Raw genomic sequence first — 19857 nt, 5'->3', positions numbered from 1 at the left:
TTACATACAAGTTTCCTCACTCTCCTCTGAGGTTCTTGCACCAGGAAGAATTTCTTTTTTGTTGGCAGTAGCTGGTTCTTTACTGGTAGATCTTTCTGTATTTTTAATATCTGTCATCTCTTTGCCATCTGGTTTGAAGTGTTTCATTATTAAAATAGAGAGCACTATGTATAAGAGACAGCATCCTGCCCGTAGTCCTGCAATGAGGCCAAGATAGACATTTCTAGAAAAAAAAGGTGACAAAATACGTTTATATTAATAAAGAGTGCCATTTCTGAGCGGAACCAAGTAAGATATCAAATACACTCTGGCAAAACCATCTTCTCAGCCAGGTATTGCTCCACATTTTGAGAAATAGACAGAAAGCAAACAATCTCGTGATGTTTGGCCCCAGGCAGGTTCTAATCAGGTCCTATACTCCTAGCAGAGATGCCTCCTGTTTGAAGAGTGCTCCCATTCAGCAAATTATACTTTAGGTCTGGGACAGGAGGAGCTGCGCCAGCCAGGGCTCTGCCTGTTGTCCCAGCCTTCCCCCAGACTCTCACTGGCAGCACTCAGTGCTCCTGGTCATAGCTCTCCATGCACCACCAGTCATTTGGGTCCCATCTCCAAGTGGATTTTGTGAGGTGTCTTATACATTAAGAAGCACAGAAATGAGGGATGAGGAAGAGTGTCTTCAGTACTACACTTACTCCACTGTTGTTCAGTCTCCCACAAAGCCAAAGCATCGCAGAGTTATTCAGTGCACTAAGGGTTCAATAAAGGAACTAACCTTGGTGATGCAAGGGAGTGTACTGCAATGTCATATGTCAGACTGAATCAAAATTATTTGGCTTATTTGATCTATTAAGGCCTAGTCAAAATAAGGAGTTGTGGTGCTTTTAGTATCCTAATCAGTCTATTGACAGTTGTCATGGGCAAAGCATACCTTGGTCCTTGGTGCACAAAGCTGCCTCAGAAGCGAAATTCCCAACCCTGTACCGAAGATTTCAGCTTACCTGAATGCTTTCGTGTCATATACCCGGCAAGATCCAGATCCCCCGCAGTTTTTTGTCCCCCATTTCAAGCAGGTCTCATCTATCAAGGCACCAAAATAAATAGGGGCTGGGAGTCCTCCTGCAAAGAAAATTCGTATTACAAGATCTCAGACATGAAGATCTCCGAGTTTAACATCATAGTAAAGAAATGAGGAAATGAATCCCAGCATTTCTGAATGATGGTTGCATAAAATGGGACTAAATATCCAGCTCCAGCTTTGAGATTCCAAAATTTGTGAAAATATTTAAGTAACTAAAGGGAGTTGAAAGGATGGAAGGTTATAGCATTATTATATTCAATGAGGGAAATGTTAGTAATTCTACTTTAATGGCATTTTTGTTAGAATTATAACTTCTGTTGTTCAAAGAATTAATATAACCAACATGTCTTTTTCAGTCCCTGGTGTGGAATTACTTGCCATGACAAATTAATATTTATGTATACTGATGTATCTATTCAGGTATTACACAACAGTTTGCCATTAAAAATGGTTTGCTGAGTGCACAGGGCTGAAATTAAGCACTTGCTCAAAACCAACCAGGTAATAAGTGTATTACTTATGTAGTACTGAAATAATTCCTTTTAGACATAGTCATAATGCTTTAATAGAATCACTAAACTCTTTCAGGGATAATGTGCAGTTTTGTGAAGAAAACTATTTCATAAAAGCACAAGGCTGATTCTCTGCACCATCCAGCTAAAATATGGAGATTAGGAGAGAAATCCAAATCACTAGTTGGGTTCTCTGCATGGGGAAGATCTCAAAAATCAGCAAGCAAGTCAAGATAAGGTAAGCTTTGTTAGAGGCTGGGCAGACTACATGCCTGAAGACTGTAATGATTATTTATTGCAGATAAGAAAGAAAATAACAGGCAGAGTACATGGTAGCTCTAAATCAAAAATGTTCAGCAAAAGGGAGCATAGGTGTTCAGGACATCCAGACTGACCAAGCTCAATGTTCACAAATCAATAAAAACCCCAAAAGTACAATGCAATTTCCTTCCTTCGCCTGATTTCTTTTCTGCATAGAAAAAATTCTGAAGAGATAATCATAATATGTAATTACATACCAGGAAACATGTAGCAAGCTCCTCCAAACATTGTGAAATGCATAGTCTGCTTACAAAGAAATCTCTTGGAAAATTTCTTTTGTTCTTATCTGGAGCAAGGACATTGCACTGGCTAGCCTTGGTCCATCTCTTTGACTATCTATCTACTTGAATCCCACAAAGAAATGAAGTTTTACCTAGTACTCTACCAACTAAAGTTTCAATCCCAACAGCAAAGGATTTCAGGTCTGGTGAAACAGATCTAAAAAGGAAACAAAAGAAGTATATTGTTTTGGGAACAATAGAATAATGTAGTTATAGCTATTCTGTGAATACCTGCATGTGCCCCATTGCAAGAGTATTGTGGCTTAGCTAGCATAGCTCACTCAAATCCTAATTGAAAACATTCACCAAAGTTAAAGTTCAGATGTAGAGCCTCCTTCCATTGAGTTCAGTGGATGAACTCCCATTGAAAAAGGACAATCTACAGAAACTGATCTTGAAGCTGAGGAGAACAGATTGTAAAGACTCTTGGGGGAAGATGCATGGGAAAATAAAGTGAACCAACTAAACGTAGGCACTTTATATCTACAAGTTAAGCTCCAAGAAGCTGCTTTGTTTTATAAGAGGCTGTACTGTGCAGTGGTGAACAGAGGGAACAAGGGTGTGCAGTCCTTGCTAGCTATAGCTACATGCAGCTAAAACCCACCTCTGCCTCTAGCATTTTAGAGAGAGGCAGCAAATGTGAGTTACCTGGCTACAAAAGTACCTCAGTCCTACCAGTGGAGAAACAGCCCGTGTCCATCAGACGAACTGGAAGAATTCACAAAAAGCAGAGGGGAGTACTGGGCTGGCACAGGGGCAGGAGGGAGACTTGCTATGGCCAGCCTGTTTCCTGAACTGCGGTTTATAAACAGCATATTGTCTTTTCAGCATTAACATGAAAGGTTTCTCATTATATACATCAGTATTCTGAAAACTTTGCCCAGCAAAGTTAGCCTTCTCCATAATCCAGGCATGTGGTAAGAACAGCTGCACTTAGAAATAGTGCAGAAGAACCAGCAGCTTAACAAAGAGAGTTATCTAGTCATGCACACTGACTAGCGAGGATTGCAATTCACCCACGAGCATGAGTGGAAAGAAACTTCCACATGAAAGGCACAGAACATTGTCTTTTCTTCCAAGTATAAAACAGCAGTGCTGCTTTACAACTAAAGGAATAAAAATTAAAATATTATTGCCGCTGACATAGTTCTGTTTATACCAGCTTGACAAAAAATGGGAATATCAGATGTCTCACAACACATAAAACATTCCGAGGCAATAAGACTTACCAAAGGTGAATATTTTTCTCCTGAATAATGTGAATAGCATAATCACCTTGGATATGGCTTAGCACTGCATCTTATTTCAAGTTCACTGCTTTGTCAATAACATCCCTGTCATTGGAAGTGAAAACTAATGCTCAGGAACAGCATAAGGCCCAACCATTTCATCACCAAAGTATCTGCTCAGCCTTAAACTGGAATTAAATTGGTGGACAGGCATTTTGCTGTGCCTCTCAACAGAGATGGTTTTCAGAGTACAGGCAAAGACTCAGGGCCCCAATTTCATCAGCATGTCATTCCTCACAATAGGAATGAAATAGTAGATACGATATTCTGTTTCTCTTTCCCCAAGCTTTATAGTCAAGATAAGGTAAAGTATTTCACCTAAACATAATCATGTATGTAGGAGTGCCTCCTAAGGCTAAAATAAATGCACATGCAGTCTGTAATGCTAAAAAATAGGGAAATGCTTTGGTACAGCTTTCTCTTTGGCATTGTCCCAAAACTGCAGAGGAATTGCCAAGTCCATGCCCTTGTCCTTCCACACAGCTGCAATTGTGAAACACCTGAAAGAAGATGAGAAGAATTTATTTAATCAGAATTCAATATCACGAAACTATTTTAGTAGCTAGATTTTTCACTCCCCATAACAGGCAGGCTATTGTTTACCCTGAAAGAACCTCCCTAATCATCCTTGCAAACTCATGGCCAAGTTCATTGGTATGCTCCAGCCACTCTGAGCTGCTCCAGACACACAAAGTAACTGTGACTCTAGTTTCAGCCACACTGTCACTAGGACAGAAGGTGCTCTGTGTATACTTAAAATGGGTCAAAGCTATAAAATTCAGATGTGAACTGTTGTCCGGCCATTCTGCTCAGGAATCCTATGAAGTAGATGAGTAACAATAAAACATAGAAGTGGACCCAACAGTGCAATCGTGTGCATCTATCATTATGTATCTAAAACAGCATTTGGTGCTGGAATGAGAGTGGGCTGTCTCATAGCCTTTGAAGTTAGCAGGAGACATGCGTTTGAAAGCCAATTCCCCTGAAGTGAAGCAAGAGAATATTGCTGGGATGTATGGATGTAAGTCTGAAAAAGTTGCTTGTCTTTTTCAGTATTGTTACATGAAGACAATTCTGCTTCTGCCAGAAGACATGACCATTTGCACACACTTCTGCAAACCTACTATTTTTAATGGTCTTGCCCAGGCAGGATTGTTTGAAGTCCTGGAAATGGCTTTGCTGCTGATACACTGACAAAACGGCCAGATGTATATTTATGGGATCTCTTGGGTATACAATGTATATTTATGGGATCTCTTGGGTATACAATGTAGAGTTATGACTTGCTTTCCTGAGCTATGGCAGCTCAGGAAAGCCAGCAATTCCAGTATGATCTGTAACAGTTTGTGAAATCAGCACTCACAATTTTATACAGGTCTGCTGCACATGAGTTGACATCATGGGATTTTGCTAGTATAACAACCAGACTAGTAAAGGTCTTCTAAAGCAAACCCCTCTTAGCTGTGTTGTACCTATGCAGTAAGAGATCTAATGAGAAACTTAAAGCCAAGTTTATGGTCACCTTGTTGAGAAGAAAATAAATTACAAAAAAAAAAATCAAAATAAAAGCATGCAATAAATGTAAGTCAAGACTCTGAGGTTTTCATCTTTCCTGAATAGCTTGCTTACCTCACCACATCTGTTTCAAAAACCCTCCCTGCAACATTTCACTCGTTCAGTTTCTGCTACAAGGTTAAACCATACAGAACGGACATTTGTGTCTATAGGATTTCTTCATCAAAATGCCAGAAAATTAATAGATGGAGAATATAGATATATCTATAATCATCTATCCACCTATATATTTACCATATTCTTTCCCATCCCAGTTGATGATTTACATCCAGCAAAGCAGGCTGTCATGTAAGTGATCCCATTATCCCCACATACAGGGTCCCACTGATCCAGCTTGCAGCCACAGTCAGCATTGCAACTGGCCATGAAATTGTTTTTGGGGGAGGAGAGATGTTTTAATCTGGAGGAAAACAGAAAGAAATAAACGAAATTTATTTTAAAATTAAAATTAATTTTAAAATAGTCTAACAAAGTATCAGGGACTAGGCAGGAAAAATGTTGAGAAAGTGAAGCAATCAACATGGACAGGTATCTGCTACCATCCAACAGACTGTGAAGTTGTCATATGGAGACGAAGCTAATTTCAGCTAAACCAAAGCTCTCTTGAGATTTTTCATCAAGCATTAACTTTTTTATGGATTATTGCTGAAAAGACAGGGAACTCGCAAACTAGATATTCTTGGCTGGGAGACAATATTTGCTATTACTTTTTAATTTGAAAGCTCAACCCCAGAAAAAGAAAAACATGCCTAAAATCTCATTACCCGTAGAGTGGCCATGCTTTTCCTTAGCAGCTGATATCATACTATATGTGGGTGCTAGAAATGGTGATATAAAACTACATACAACTACAGCAGCAAGATGTCCTTGACATTTTTTTCACTGGATCAGAGCCAGTTAGTGGCAATGAAAGTTGCATAGGCCTGAGCAGGAAGTGCTGCTTCTGTCTTAACTCTGACAGTATTCAGCCCCATTTCTTATCAAATCTCATTTCTTATTGTATATTATCATGGACTTCCATAGCTTCCACCTTTACCAACATTCCTGTAAGAAACATCAAAGTCAGGCCCCAACGAGCTAAACTAAGCAGATGACAACTAGCATCGAGAATTTAAAGCGGCCAGCAGCTCTGAGGGCATGGTAGCAGGGCTCAATTTTCAGAAACTGGTAGGAGTCCACTGTCTACAAATCAGTCCTGCTTTGAAGTCACTCACAATATAAAGGAAAAAGTGTTCAAAATTTACTTTTTCTTCCTCCCTTCCCGTCAATCCAAAACACACCTCAAGGGGGCTACATTTCTCCTAAGTCCTTTAGAAGGGAAAATAACTGGGGCGTTTAGCCCTCACTAGGCTGTTGCTCATCTTCAAACTACATGTTGTTAAATGGGTAAAATAGTACATGACTCACTTAACCAGAACAATCCTAGCACAGGCTAAATTCTCCAGTCTCATTTCTCCTGGAGAAACTGTAACTGCTCTTTCAGTATTTGCTGTCTTGATGTTTCTGCTTATTTTTAATTCACTCTGCAGTATCAGAGATCGTGCTCAACGAGTTATCTCCACTGCACAAACCTCTGACATCCTTTATGTAACTAACCTCAAAGCTGAACTGGGTGTCAGGTTTGCCAAGACAACTTAGATATTTCCCTGAACATAGGCTCAGTTTCAGAAAACACAGGACTGAGTTTCTGTCTGAATTGAAAATCTGACAAACCCTGCTGGATTCAGTTTAATCCTTTAAAATCCCTTGAAATTTGTTGGACCAGACTGAGCTAAATTTAAACAGTAGGCAATTGTGGCATTCTGCTGGGGTCAGCAAAATGTTCTCAAGAAAGCATGACCATAGTCCTGGCAAGGGAAGGGGAATGTCTGTTTGGGCAGCACACACTCCTGACATGACCACTTTCTACCTCAGAGCTGAGAAAACGGACCCGGGCAGGTCAGCAGCTCCAGAAACCAAGGCAGGCTGGTAACTCCCCATGCAGGTTGATAACTACTGATCTAGAAGATTCTCCCTTCTAGAGGCAAAGCCATTGAGGGACTATGCAGAAGCCACTTCCAACACTCTTCTTACTTCCCATTCCCTACATCGTAGCAGGAGAACAGCTTTAAATTAAAGCTTTGAAATAGAGTATAAAAATATCAATTGCCTGTGATAAATTTTGTATTAATTATTGATTTTCCAGAATATAGAGGTATATTCTCAATATCCAGCAAGAAACAATTTAGAAAAAGAAATGTCCAGTTTAAACAAAATTTGAAAAATAAAATCGGAGTATTCTGCCCATCCCCAACACTAGGTATCATTTCAGCCTGACAGTCTATCCCAAAATCTAGGGTTTTCTTTTGTGTATCATCCCCAAGGGAGTGGTAAAATTAAATAATCACAGTAGCTCTGCTGTAGCTGAAACCACACTGATTGACACTAGCAGGTGACCTAATACAGATTCAACAAAAAATTATCATCTTTAAACAGACACATATAGACTTTTTTTTATGCGAAAGGATATAGCAATTTGCTACAGTAAATCAACAGAGAAGCCACACTTCAGAACTCATCCAAATTAAAATCAAAATGTTTCCTAGAGTAGAAGGTTTGTAGTCCAGAAGAGATAAAATCCAGATTAGATTCTGAGTAGAGGAATACAGGCACGTGCGCAATGTTCTGCATGGGGCAGGAAGCAACCATGACAAATGACACAAGCAACACAAACCCAAGGGATACAAACCCAGAGTAGGGTGCTGTCAAACCAGCCACCTGGAGCACCTCACAACTGCACGTAAAGTACAAGAGGTTTAACAAATACGCTACTATAAAGGTGATGCATGCGAACTTTGCCATTTCAGTTATGTGAAGTTTGAATTTCTTGATCAGAAAGCCTCCTAGAAACATTCCCAGGATTGTGATGGGTAAAAGTATCACACCTGCAAATAGAAGGTAACAAAAATGTTAACTGCTGTCACTTGCATTGATCTGTTTAGAATAAATATCTGGTGCAAGTAATTTCCAAAATGTCAGATACTGACTTTTTTTCAGACTGATCCTTTGAGGTTCTAAGAATTTTTATTACCTTTAAGTAATTTTGCTTACTTCCTCATTTTCTTTCAAGTCATGTTATGACTTTAAAAACTTAGTTCCTCGATATTCCCTACCTTTTTATTATACTGGTTTTTGCATGCATACTGGTGTAATAAAACCTATACAGGTTAGAAACTGGAGTAAATGAGATTAAATGTCTCGGCTCACGGATACTTCTTCATCTAAAGTAAAACACTAAACTTTCTGAAAGTTACAAAAAAAAATTCTCCAAGACAGAACGTGAAAGGAAGCAGCACCTGGTTTTGAATTGGATTCCATTTTGCTCTGAGAGTGAACCATGGAAAGATTTGCATTTAGATTTAATCCGTTCAGCATTTCACAAACTCCAATCCTAATAATCATGCTAGAGAGTTTTTACAAGGTTTTATTGTGAGGGGTTTGCCTTTCTCTGCGTGTGTGTTTGTTTGTGTGGGGTTTTTGGTCATGTTGTTTTTGTAAAACTTTCTCTGCATCCAAAAAAAAAGATAGGAAAAAGAAAGTTCTTTCCACATTTGTATCTAACCCACAGCAAAGCAGGCTGCCTTCAGATTAAAGTCATGGAATATCAGTTCTGCAATGTCTTCAAATACCCTGGTTTTCTTGCCAGGTTATGAGACCATATTCATCACTGTAAGATTAATACAATTTCAGCATTCTTTTTTTGTAAAACACTACAAAGAATTTATTTTTGAGGAAACTGGCAAATAGAAAAAAGAGCTTTGAGCTGAATGAAATTACTCAAGATTTTACATTTTGGTTTGTTATTGCTTATAAAATTTGTATTTGTTATCAAAACCAAAGAACATTTATACCTAGATGTTATTCTGAAAAGGAAAATCACACGTTATTAGAATTTTTCTAAATTAAATGTTTTTTTCTTTTAGTTGTTATTTAGTTGCAGTTTATGTGTGTTTTTTGTTCACCAAAACAGACATATTCATAACCCAAACCTCACTCTCTGAAAAAAACTTCAGCCAGAAAATATCCGCCCAGTTCTAATAATCCTCTGGCTCACTAAATTAGGAACACCAGGAAAATTAACACTAAAATTAACATCCATTTTCAAAATACAGTAGGAAAATTAATAAACCCCTACACACTTTTTTTTAACCAAATAAGTTCATAGAAGGTCCTCCTAAAAAGGAAGACAAAATAACAATGAAAATCTTCCTTTTTGACATTGGAATTTGAAACAAGGACAGGTACCTACCAATTAGAAAGATGGCTCTTGCCACTGATACATTAAATTGCTGCTCCATAAACTTTGTCTCATAGGTTATCATCCCAACAAGAGAATTGTACTGCAGAATAGTGAGGAAGATGTACACCAGGAAAACTGGATTTCCAAACAGCTTCTTCAGAGCTGGGAGGAAATCTGCAATGGAGAAGTATATGCTGTACCCCCTGGTAAACATAGAGAAAAGTTGTTTTGACATCCTTTAGATAATAAAACTAACTTTGATTTAATTGCTGGCTCTACTGCAGGCTACAACTCTTTGCCTATCAAAATATATGTTTGTCCAAGTGAGAGTTTTCCTCATTGCCAACACATGACTTACAGAAGCAGGAAGATTGAATGGAACAGTGGATGTTGGATTGGAAATCAGAAATCCTTTTATTATTTCTATGCGACACAGGACTATTCATCAAAGGCACTAAGGCTTGCAACACTGATCCTCAATGTCTGTACAGGAGAGAGCCCCTAGGGGAGCATTAAGACTCTCTATAATGTACCAAGTGGAAAGTTTGGTGCCTAAAACAGGAGGCTTCACAAACCACACAAGAGTACTGCATGAAGGTGATATTCAGAGAAAGGAAGCATCTGACCTAGCAAAAGGTTGGAACCTTTCCTGAGATGCTTGATTAGGGTATCTAAGTCCATTAAATTAAAGCGAAGAAAAAAACCCTGCATTTAGCCTCTAGTCTGGCTGTTAGCACACGTGCCTGAAAGATGAGAGTTCAAAACACTTCTCTGGGAAGTGCCCTAATCACTAAGGATAGCACATGCATACACACATATGAATAAAACCGTTGGGGGACTGAGTCCAGCAATGGGTAGTTGGGTCTGATATTGCCCATACAAGGTTAATTTAGCATTACTGAGCGCATACACAGGAGCCATGAATTCAGTGAAACCCCTGCAACAGCTCTTGTAGTACTTAGCCCCATGTTTCCCTCTCATATGTTGGTCTCAGTGAAACAGTAACCTGACAGCTGTGGAATGGTCATTAATGAGGGATGGGTTGTTTCCCCCCTTTTCCTTCATAATCATAAGATTATAGCTGTAACACATCATATGACAACTACCATGTTGAACTGAGAATTTCTGGTGCTCAAAGCAACAGTATGAGCTTTTTCCAGCTGTCTGACATAAAGAGAGGATTGAAACACACCCTTAGCATGTAATTATAATAATACAAATTAGAGCATTTTTGCCTATAATTTGCACTGCAGAAATGAGCATTTTGCTGAGAGTTATGCAAATCCATCCTCAGATCAGAGTGAACCCACGAGAGAGAATTCACAGGCAAACATTTGGGCAATAATCTTTCACCTTTTACTGCCTCTGAGAACTTCAACTGTGGCTGAACTGTGGGGTCTATTTTACAGTGATCTCCTTGAATATGGAAATTATTAATCTTCAGGTTTTTATTCTCTCCTTCTTTTGGTAAGGAGTAAGGCAGAAACCAGAAAGGCAATGAAGCAATGAAGTTGACTGCTCCACAGATGAGCAATCCAAGCCACCAGGCACCAACCCAACGGGTATCCTTAGGATTTATGCTGATGGCATCTATAAAATACAGAAAGACAGGGAAATAGATTAAGTATCATGCAGAACAATTAAACTATTTATTTTTAATTTAACTAAGGATATTATAGGTATCCTTATATATATTATTTAAACACCAGAACAGAGGTGATTTATGTTTCACATGAAGAACTGAAATGCAGCTTGTATCAGACCTGTCCCATGCAGCCAAAAATAGATGTCTCCATTTAGACCCATGGTGGCATTTCCTTGCCACAATCTTCCAACACTTTCTGTGGGAATGAGTGACAGCAAGAGAGCCCTTCACCACCAAAATAAAACTTCTCTTTCTCAATTTCCTGCTGCCCCCTCATTCTTCCATCCTCAAACTCAATAGTTTTTCCTTGAAGTTTGTCAAATACTGCCTGAGATTAGAGACCTGAAAGTGTTTTTAACAATGAAATGAGTTTTCACATGAATCTCTGCTGCATGCTTTTTAAGAGAATGTAATTTTTGCCAAGTGCTGAAAGTGTCCTTGAGCAAAGGCCTTTCACTGTTCCCTCAATGTGGGGATGGCCTTTCATTTACTCATTTCTTCTCAACTGCACAACAAGAGTGTAACAAGTGCAGGTAGAAGCATAAAAGGAGGTACAAAATGTTTCTGCAGCAGGGGTAGGGGTCTTGCATCAATGGCTACTCCAGTCACACTACAGTACTGCAGATAGTAAAATGTAAATAACATCAGCTTTTCAGTAGGAAAAACTCTCTAGAGAGCTCTTCTTTTTGGAATAGTAAGCTGGGAAGGTGCTTCTTAGCATGCAGGTTCCTGCTGACCTCTCGGTTAACGCACCACGCCACAGTCTCTTACCGATATCCACAACGCCGATATCAACCCAGAGGCTGGCACAGAAAGATCCAAGCAGGAAGCCCAGGGTGGGCCCAAACATTCCCGAGGATCTCACCAGGCCTGTAAGAGAAGGGAGGCAGCAGAGAAGAGTGAGGAAAACGCTGCGTGGATAAGCATGCCTGCTCCTCTGAGGGCAAAGAAAGGAGAGAGGAAGGAGGAGACAGAAGAGGGTCACAGGCTGTTGGGGGATATCTAGTGGGAAGCTTCTGAGCCACAAGAAAATAAGCCGTAAGCTGTCAAAGCCAATAGCTGCCATGTGGAAGCAGGGTCCTTCACATGTGCAGGGCTTTGCTGAAGTGAGCGCGGTCTCACATGGACCCTGTGTGCGTTTCATTGGCACGACTGGTGTCTTGGAGGGAATAGGAAGAAAGAGAATAACATTGCAATGATCTTTATCACTCCTCCTCCCTACTTCTTTCCTCAGATTTTTGTAGTTACATCGTTGAGCTTGCAGCGGTTAACTGATGAACATATAACCCTAGGCCCGTTGGAGGTATCATAAATTTACCTGCAACTTTATTTACCATTTGCATGATGTTCTGTGATTGTAGAAGTCAGGACTTTTCCCTGTACTATGTGTTCAGGTCCCTGGTTTAATTTTAAGTAGCAGTAGTTCATCTGATGATATGCATATAAGAAGGCACATCTTTGCAGTTTGGAGTCACATTAGGATGACAGGGACAATAAAAGTGCATGGACATGGAATTAGGTACAGGACCCTGAAAATATTTTCAGTAGGCAACAAGGAGATATAAGTGTGCCTGTGTGTGATCAAAGTTCATTAGACAGAATCTTTGTTGATTCATTCAGCACCAGAATGAGAAAATCAGCTAACTGTTGTGTTAATACGTACTTATGCAGCTGTAAAAAAAACCCTCAAGAAATCTAGTGATGAAGTAATGACCACTATAAAATCAGCTTCAGTTTTGCTACTGGCCTCACTGAGGCTTCCATTTCCTACTCTGTCTCTGCTTACACAGGAGATGAGATAACAAGGGATCAGAAGGTGGGATGCCCCTAGGAGCAAATTAATAAGTTGTGAATGCTAGCAGAAATCTAGGAAGGTAGGACTGCATTTTGCTGGCTGGGTATGTAAATACAGAGCAATATGATTTTGGTGATCACTGTTGGCAACCAACATAAAATAAATATATCCTCAAAATTATTCAAGCATAGGTCCTCCCTTTCCGTTGTCACTTGGGTTGATCTGTTGAAGTTTAGTTATACAGGGTAAAGGTTTCAAAAAAAGTTCTAAATTCTAGCACAGAACAGCCACTTGAGAGTTACTTGAAGTTGCAGAAGGTTTTATTAGAAAAAAAGTAATTTTTGATCAAGTGCCTGTCGGTTCTTGCCCGTGTTCAGCCCTTTGCTCTGTAAATCCTACTGTGTTGTTCTACTGCAGACATTTTTCTTCTGGTAGGCTTGTAAATTCTTTTCTGAATACAGCTCAGCTTATGATCAAGGACTTCTACAAAAAATTCTTAGAGCATAATTTAACCATATGATTTTTTGGTTTTGCTTCATTGCTCTGATTGCATATTGCTTTCATTTAGTTCTCTCATTTTTCTTCACAGGAAGATCTGGCCTTTTAGATCAAATTCTGATGCTTCCAAAGTGACTGACTTCTGCAGAGTCAGGATTTTGACACTAGAAGTCAGGAATTAGCTCTTTATGTTTATCAGTGAGTCTAAAGCAGAACTTACTACTCAGAACTATGCAAGATCATCTGCAAACTTCAAGTACTCAGTGGTAAATTTCTAAAATAGATAAAAACCAGCACACCCATACCAATGGCCTTGTGTATTGTATGCAGTATATCTCTTTAAGATACCACAGACTATTAGACAAACTAAGAAGCATATGTGCAATAATTTTGCATATGTGTAGTTTTTAAACTAAATTTCACACTTGCATACTCTTTAAATTCAAGAATAACTTCACTAAGATAATATGCTTGTATTGTGATAAAACAAAACCAAATAAGTTCACTGTGATATTTTCTTATCATATTTTCCTTTGTAATATATATTGTTTGTAATTAATAGACTAAACCGCAAACATTTAACTTATCAGTTAATCAGCTGCTGCATATCGACACAGCTCAGCCAACCCTTGTACTGACAGGTAATTTAGCATGTAACAGGTATTAAAATTTACAACATACATTGGCCTCAGATACATTTCTATTGAAGTCATGGTTTCAATAGTTGCAAGATTATATGCTAGGGCTCAACTCAGTGATGAAATTTCATTCATTCAAAGCCTTTAATAAAATTAGCTACTACAGCAAAGCTACCATCCTCTACTAAATTCTGTAAAATGGCTTAAAAAATCGGCTAATTTTTCCTTTCCTGTTCCTTCCTATGGCAACTCCGGTTTTATTGCTGTCAAAGGGATTTTAATGCTGTATTCCATTGACAACAAAAAGGTGTCTCTGCCTCAAACTAAGTTATGTTTTTACTCAAAAAATCATCTAAGAGCAGGAGAAAAAGGAGAGACAGGAAAGTGAAACTTCTTGCTCAGGGTCAAATAATGAGATCAGTGGTAAAAATTCAACAGCAAGGCTTGACGGAAGTTTTTTCATTACAGGACAATTTTTTTTGTATTTTACAAAAACACTGATCATAAATTGATACAGTCAATTGATAAAAAAATCAGATATAGAAAAGAATTAAAGTTGGTCAAGAAAAGGAATTTCAGCTCTATGGAGAAGACTGTATTTCATCATTCACTTTTTTTGCTAATTGGGTCAGTCCATCAAAGTATCAAAATATTTTGATGGAATAAGAGACTGAAAATTGCTATTCAGAATGTTAAAATGAAACATTTTAATATTCTGTAAACAAAATACTTTATTTCAGTTGCATGACCCAAAACGATTTTCATTTTGGTTGAATCCATACTATTCTCTCTGCCAGCTTTATATTTTTAATCTCACTTCCCCAGTAGCTCCCAACCTGTCACAATCTCTCCCAGATCAGATTCTGACAAGAAAAAAAATCAGCTGAACTTTTTAAAATACCTTTAATCAGAAGCTCAGAGGCGATTACAAATATTTTGGATAACTGCTAAGTGGAACTTTTGGTTTTGTCACCTCCCTTCACAACACTTCCATTTTCTTCAACCTGCAGATTTCCTCATCCCCAAATGAAGATATTTGCAATGGCCTTACCCGCTGAAACCGTGTCTTACTATCTCTACGACCAGGTCAACTTCATCAAGTTTACTTCAGGCAGCAGTTTTGAGCTCCCTCAACCACACAAACACTCCATGCTATTAAATCAGTTTGGCAATAGATGAATTAGCTTGGGTGTAAGTCTTTCTGTCTTGGGCAATAGGCTGTCTTCTACCAAAACAACAACAACAAAATTCTGATTAGAGGGGATTTGTTACAACACCCTGGCGAGGGTTTGGTTTTTCCTTTGGTAACTAGTGACTTTAAAAAGCTTTCATCAGGAAATGTGCTGCATGTAAAATTCCAAAAGTCAGGTAAAAGCTTCTGTAACATGTTTACACTACTGTGATTTAGGATAATTCTCTTATCTGTGGAACAGTGATTAGGAAGAATTTATTCTCTGAAGCTGTGGTACTGAAGATGATATGCCAGATAAGACAGATATGACTTCTCACTTTGGAGAAACAAATATTTGATTATGTTTCTCCTCACAGAGAAAACTGACCCATGTAGCAGAAGCCTCTTGGGGAAAGCAAAAGGATCATCCGGGAAATATCCTTTGAAAATAAATGTGAGATCTCCTTTGCATTGCTTTTTTGTTTCTGTACAGCTCAAAATTTTCCAGAGTAGAGTAGATAGATATTTTTGGTATTTGCTTGGCTACAGAAATGTTAAAGAAAAGAATGTTTAGCATAAAAATCACTCATTTGCATATTACCTATGTAAAATGCTGAGTTTTCTTCTTTAGAAAAATCATCAATATAGGAAACCCCCAGTGGCATAACTGGTGCTTCCCCAATTCCACGTAAAAGGTTCCCCATCAACACAAAGAGCCATAGATAGGAATCTGTTGTTTTCTCACATCCTGCAGGCCATAAACATTTACATTTCAGTGAACATAATTCTGACAATACTTTATTGCAACAGAAAAATAACATAAAATATGGGGGTTTTTAAATCATCACAGGGTGGTTTTGTATATATCATGGTTTCTAACAAGGGTTTTGCTGCTTTCCAGTAAAAGAGGATGTTTAAAATGGAGACAAGCAGAAGAAGGGAACCCAGCATCAGAGCTTTTGCTTACCAAAATTTTTCATTGCACTGGGTGTTTCTGTAGCATCCGTGAATGGACGGCCCACAGATGATGCTGGGGAGCAAGCTGATACACTTGTAGAGGAGTTGTCCACAGTAACAGTTATCCTTTCATAATTATAACTGGAAAACAACTATGTAAAATACAACTGACACGTGAAAGACTCTGCTTTGCAGGAAGTGTGTATGAGCCTTGTGTTCATACATGTTCATTTCTCTTACATGAAGGCAGAGCGGAGGGAAAACCCATTCGCAGTGCTTTCACTTAAAAAAAAGATAGGTATCTTCATACCTTTTTCAAAACGCTCTGACCATTCTAACCCCAATATTTTCTTGAGCTAAAGAGCAAAAAAAGCTGCTTCTAGGGCTTAAGAGATCATTCTTTAGACTGAAGGACAGAACCAAAGAATCATAGAATCATTTTGGTTGGAAAGGACCATTAAGATCATCGAGTCCAACCATTAACCTAACACTGCCAAGTCCACTGCTAAACCATATCCCTAAGCAGAGTCCATCCAGATCTGTCTACATACAACAATGCTGATGTTTTTCCATACTGGCAACAATTTCTTACCTATGTGACAGATGTGTAACACAGATATTTCTGTGTTAGTTTAAAATTAGCTAGCTGAGGATCTAGTAGTAACCTATCTGTGTCTATAAAGAGATTAATGCAGACTGCAAAACGTGCCAGTTTGTCTGTATTTAGGCAGCCAGCTACTACAGCAAATCTGCTAAGTAAATTGAAGCCAGCTTGAGTACATTTACGCTACATTGGGATAAACAGAGAGCAGATATTCCCTCTGAGTGTGCAATCAAGTGGTAACCTTCAATATTGCGATGGATGACAGTGAGGTACCCATGGCCACTGGGTTTTGATCAGTGTTGTGGAGAATGGGTAATCTTCAGAACTTGGCTGTGAGTTTGGGTTAAATCAGAAATTTCCATAGATCTGCTTCTGGCTTGTCCTGTCCCCTGCAGTGCAGGTTCCCTGCTATTTCACAAGCAGAGTAACGGCTGTGGCCACTTTCCATACTATGTTCCCCAGATATAATTCTTTCCATGCCCTTCTTATCACAAGTATTGGTCTTGGAAATAAAGAAGATGCACAAATAAATTTTAATTTTTGGGGGACAGGGGGTTTATTTTCAACTGCTGTTCAGTAAGGATGCTGAAGGATTGGAGAAGTATGAACTGCTTCTGACAGCCGTGTAAGCACTAAGGCTTAGATGTGAAGCGTTATTTAGATATTTAACTCTCCCTGAGTTCACTGGAGATAGATACACATGTTGATAATTTTAAAGAGCTTAGCATGAATAGCCACCATGGAGAAACAAACCTCTTCCATCAGGATCTCATTACAGTTCATTTAAGTCTAAAAAAAGGAGAACATCTTAAAAAATACGTATTTATATATTTCCACCCCAGGCGAAAAATTCAACCCACTTTATCCCTAATTATATATAAGTTCTGTAGATATCTTAGGTTTCTCTTTTACTTACCTGTAGAAAGAGGTAAGCTTTCAGAGAGGAAATCAGAAAGTCAGTACTAAAAATCCACCTATTGAAACCTTCCTGTTATCTGGAAGAAACTACTATTTTCAAGTTTTTGACCCAGATGTATGATTAAAAAACACTTCATATGGTCAAGTTCAATTAGTGCACAATGTGAAAACTCTCCATATTTACCGTCCCATTAGAAACTGAGGCATCACTGACAAAAATGCTCCCAAGGACATGATGAGACACCCAACAGCAATTACTTTTGGTCGATGAACTCTTGGTCCAAGGTAGCTCACCAACACCATTACCATTAAGTTACCTGCGTCAACAGGAGAGAGAACCAGTAAGATTACAAAAGATTTTTTTTAGCAGAAAAATGTATTAAGCAGCAGTATTTCTCCACTTTCAAAGAAAGTACACATACCTATCTCAAAGCTGCCATCAATAATGCCAACAATTGATGATGAGATTTCAAATCTCCTTTCAATTTGACTGGACATGCTCTTCATGTAGCTTCCAGAAAATCCTTTGGCAAAAAAGGAAAAAGCTAGAGCTCCAAGAAATATCTGAAGAGAGAAAATAATTGAGTTTGCAAAGAAACAATTTTTTCTTCATGGCTGGATGCCTGAACAATCTACTCAAGAAACACAAAAATCAAATGCTTTGCTTTCTAATTCTCTGTGAAGAGATGCTTCCTATTGTTTTCATTAAAAGAGAAGATTTTACTTTCTCTTTCAGGATGGCCTCCAAAGCCTCTTCTACTGCAAAGAGAAAGAAAGTTGACATTGGCTGTGTGTACCTTCTACCTTTCTACCACATACTGTTTTAGCTGTTTCCTTCCTTAGAGGAAGCTTGCAGCATAAATTTGTTCATTACTAGTACTATTATTACGGCTTGTCCTATTACTCTCACTTCTCCTGTAAAAAACACGGATAAAAAGATATAGCTGCAACTACCACCATGGCTATAGTACACCTCTAGATGATTTGTTAGTAAAATATGGCCTCACCTTTTAACTGCTGAACACATTTATTGACTTCTATGTGCTTGGAATCACAACCCAGAGCATTTTTTCCAACACATGTAGTGTCAAACTGTGTCATACAGAACTAACTGAATTTTGATACAACTTCAAATTGTCATTTTCAGTATTCCAGAGAAAATATGTGGTGAGGGCTCCTCTCCATACCTTTAGCTTTGAACAATTATGGCACACTGTCTTGGCAGGAACTGTGCTGCCATTGCTGTCCTGGAAGAATGGCTTGTCTTTAAATTGGCCAGCAGTGATTGAGCTGTCCATGGTTTTCCTCCTCCAAATCTGATATGCAGGCCTTCCTGTTTGGAAAATATCACTATGATTAACTGTTATTTGCATAAGAATAAAGGTTCCAATGTTTTTCAGACACACTAGATGGTGAGACACTACTTGAGATGTGTACACATTGACACCTTTTTCAGGAAGAATGTTAAAGAGTGTTCGAAGTGTCATTGTAATGAGTTAAGCACCCGCTTTGTGAAACCTGCGGTCTAAAAGACTTTGGGACCTTCTTGAATAGATGGAAAATTTAGAGACAACTTGCTGACAGTTTTCAGAAATCTTTGTAAAGATGGAAAGTCCCTAGAGAGCTGGAGGCTAGGAGAATATGTCAGAGAAACATATTCACCATGCTTGAACCAATTCTTATATTCTCTTGCAGATATCTGCTTTTGATCACTGTTCCAGGCTAAATGGACTTTTGGTACGATCCAGTAGGGTGCTGATATTATATTTATGAGGATCTTCTCTAACTGTGTAACCTATGAATTCGCAGTAATACTGAACACAACTCTGTACCATTCTTTCAACATTCCTATGAGTAACGTTATTTCGTAGATAAATGTTTGTACAATCAGACCACAAAAGATGACTGAGGAGAAAATAGGGTAAGAGGGATAGTAGGTAAAGATGTATCAGGGAAAAAGAGGGCACTGATTAAAAGAAACAAATAAAGATTATTTATAAGTCCACAAGTCTCCACAAGTTCCGGCACAGCAGATGATAAATGTAGTTATTTTAATGAGACTGCCAAAGTTTTCCATTTAAAAATCAGCTCTGATATAAGAAGTCACCTTAGTTACGTTGGTTGATGTAGGTTAAGCTGATCAGGAGAAACCAGAAAATACAGAGAAATCTGGAACGATAACAAGTCAAAAAGAGCTATTGCCAAGTTCCTCTGTTGGAAAACTGATGCAATAGTACAGAAATCAATTACTTAGCTCCAATAGACATTGACACATGTATTACAGAATCACAGAATG

The 19857-nt window shown here is 38.5% G+C and overlaps 1 protein-coding gene across 1 annotated transcript; it reads right to left on the bottom strand.

Moving 5' to 3' along the window:
- On the bottom strand, positions 1–18859 carry LOC137663431 (solute carrier organic anion transporter family member 1C1-like). Its single transcript, XM_068400641.1, has 14 exons — positions 18749–18859; positions 17984–18125; positions 17746–17878; positions 16050–16180; positions 15684–15830; positions 11752–11850; positions 10689–10925; positions 9345–9509; positions 7785–7980; positions 5291–5456; positions 3800–3981; positions 2285–2349; positions 999–1116; positions 1–223 (listed from the first exon to the last, which is right to left on the bottom strand). The coding sequence occupies exons 1-14, from the start codon at positions 18857–18859 to the stop codon at positions 1–3; spliced, it is 2115 nt and encodes a 704-aa protein (XP_068256742.1).
- Positions 18860–19857: the final 998 nt, after the last annotated feature.

This window comes from Nyctibius grandis, chromosome 5, assembly GCF_013368605.1.
Source record: "Nyctibius grandis isolate bNycGra1 chromosome 5, bNycGra1.pri, whole genome shotgun sequence".
NCBI classification, from domain to species: domain Eukaryota; kingdom Metazoa; phylum Chordata; class Aves; order Nyctibiiformes; family Nyctibiidae; genus Nyctibius; species Nyctibius grandis.
This window is presented reverse-complemented; position numbering and strand designations above follow the sequence as displayed.

Bases quoted from the DNA above. Each gene is read 5' to 3' on its own strand.
- LOC137663431 (XM_068400641.1), bottom strand. From the start codon at position 18,859: ATGGACAGCTCAATCACTGCTGGCCAATTTAAAGACAAGCCATTCTTC. The intron at 11,851-15,683 runs GTAATATGCAAA...CTTCTCTTACAG, and splicing joins AAACTCAGCATTTTACATAG to GCCTGGTGAGATCCTCGGGA. The intron at 224-998 runs GTAAGCTGAAAT...TTTTTTTTCTAG, and splicing joins TATGACACGAAAGCATTCAG to AAATGTCTATCTTGGCCTCA.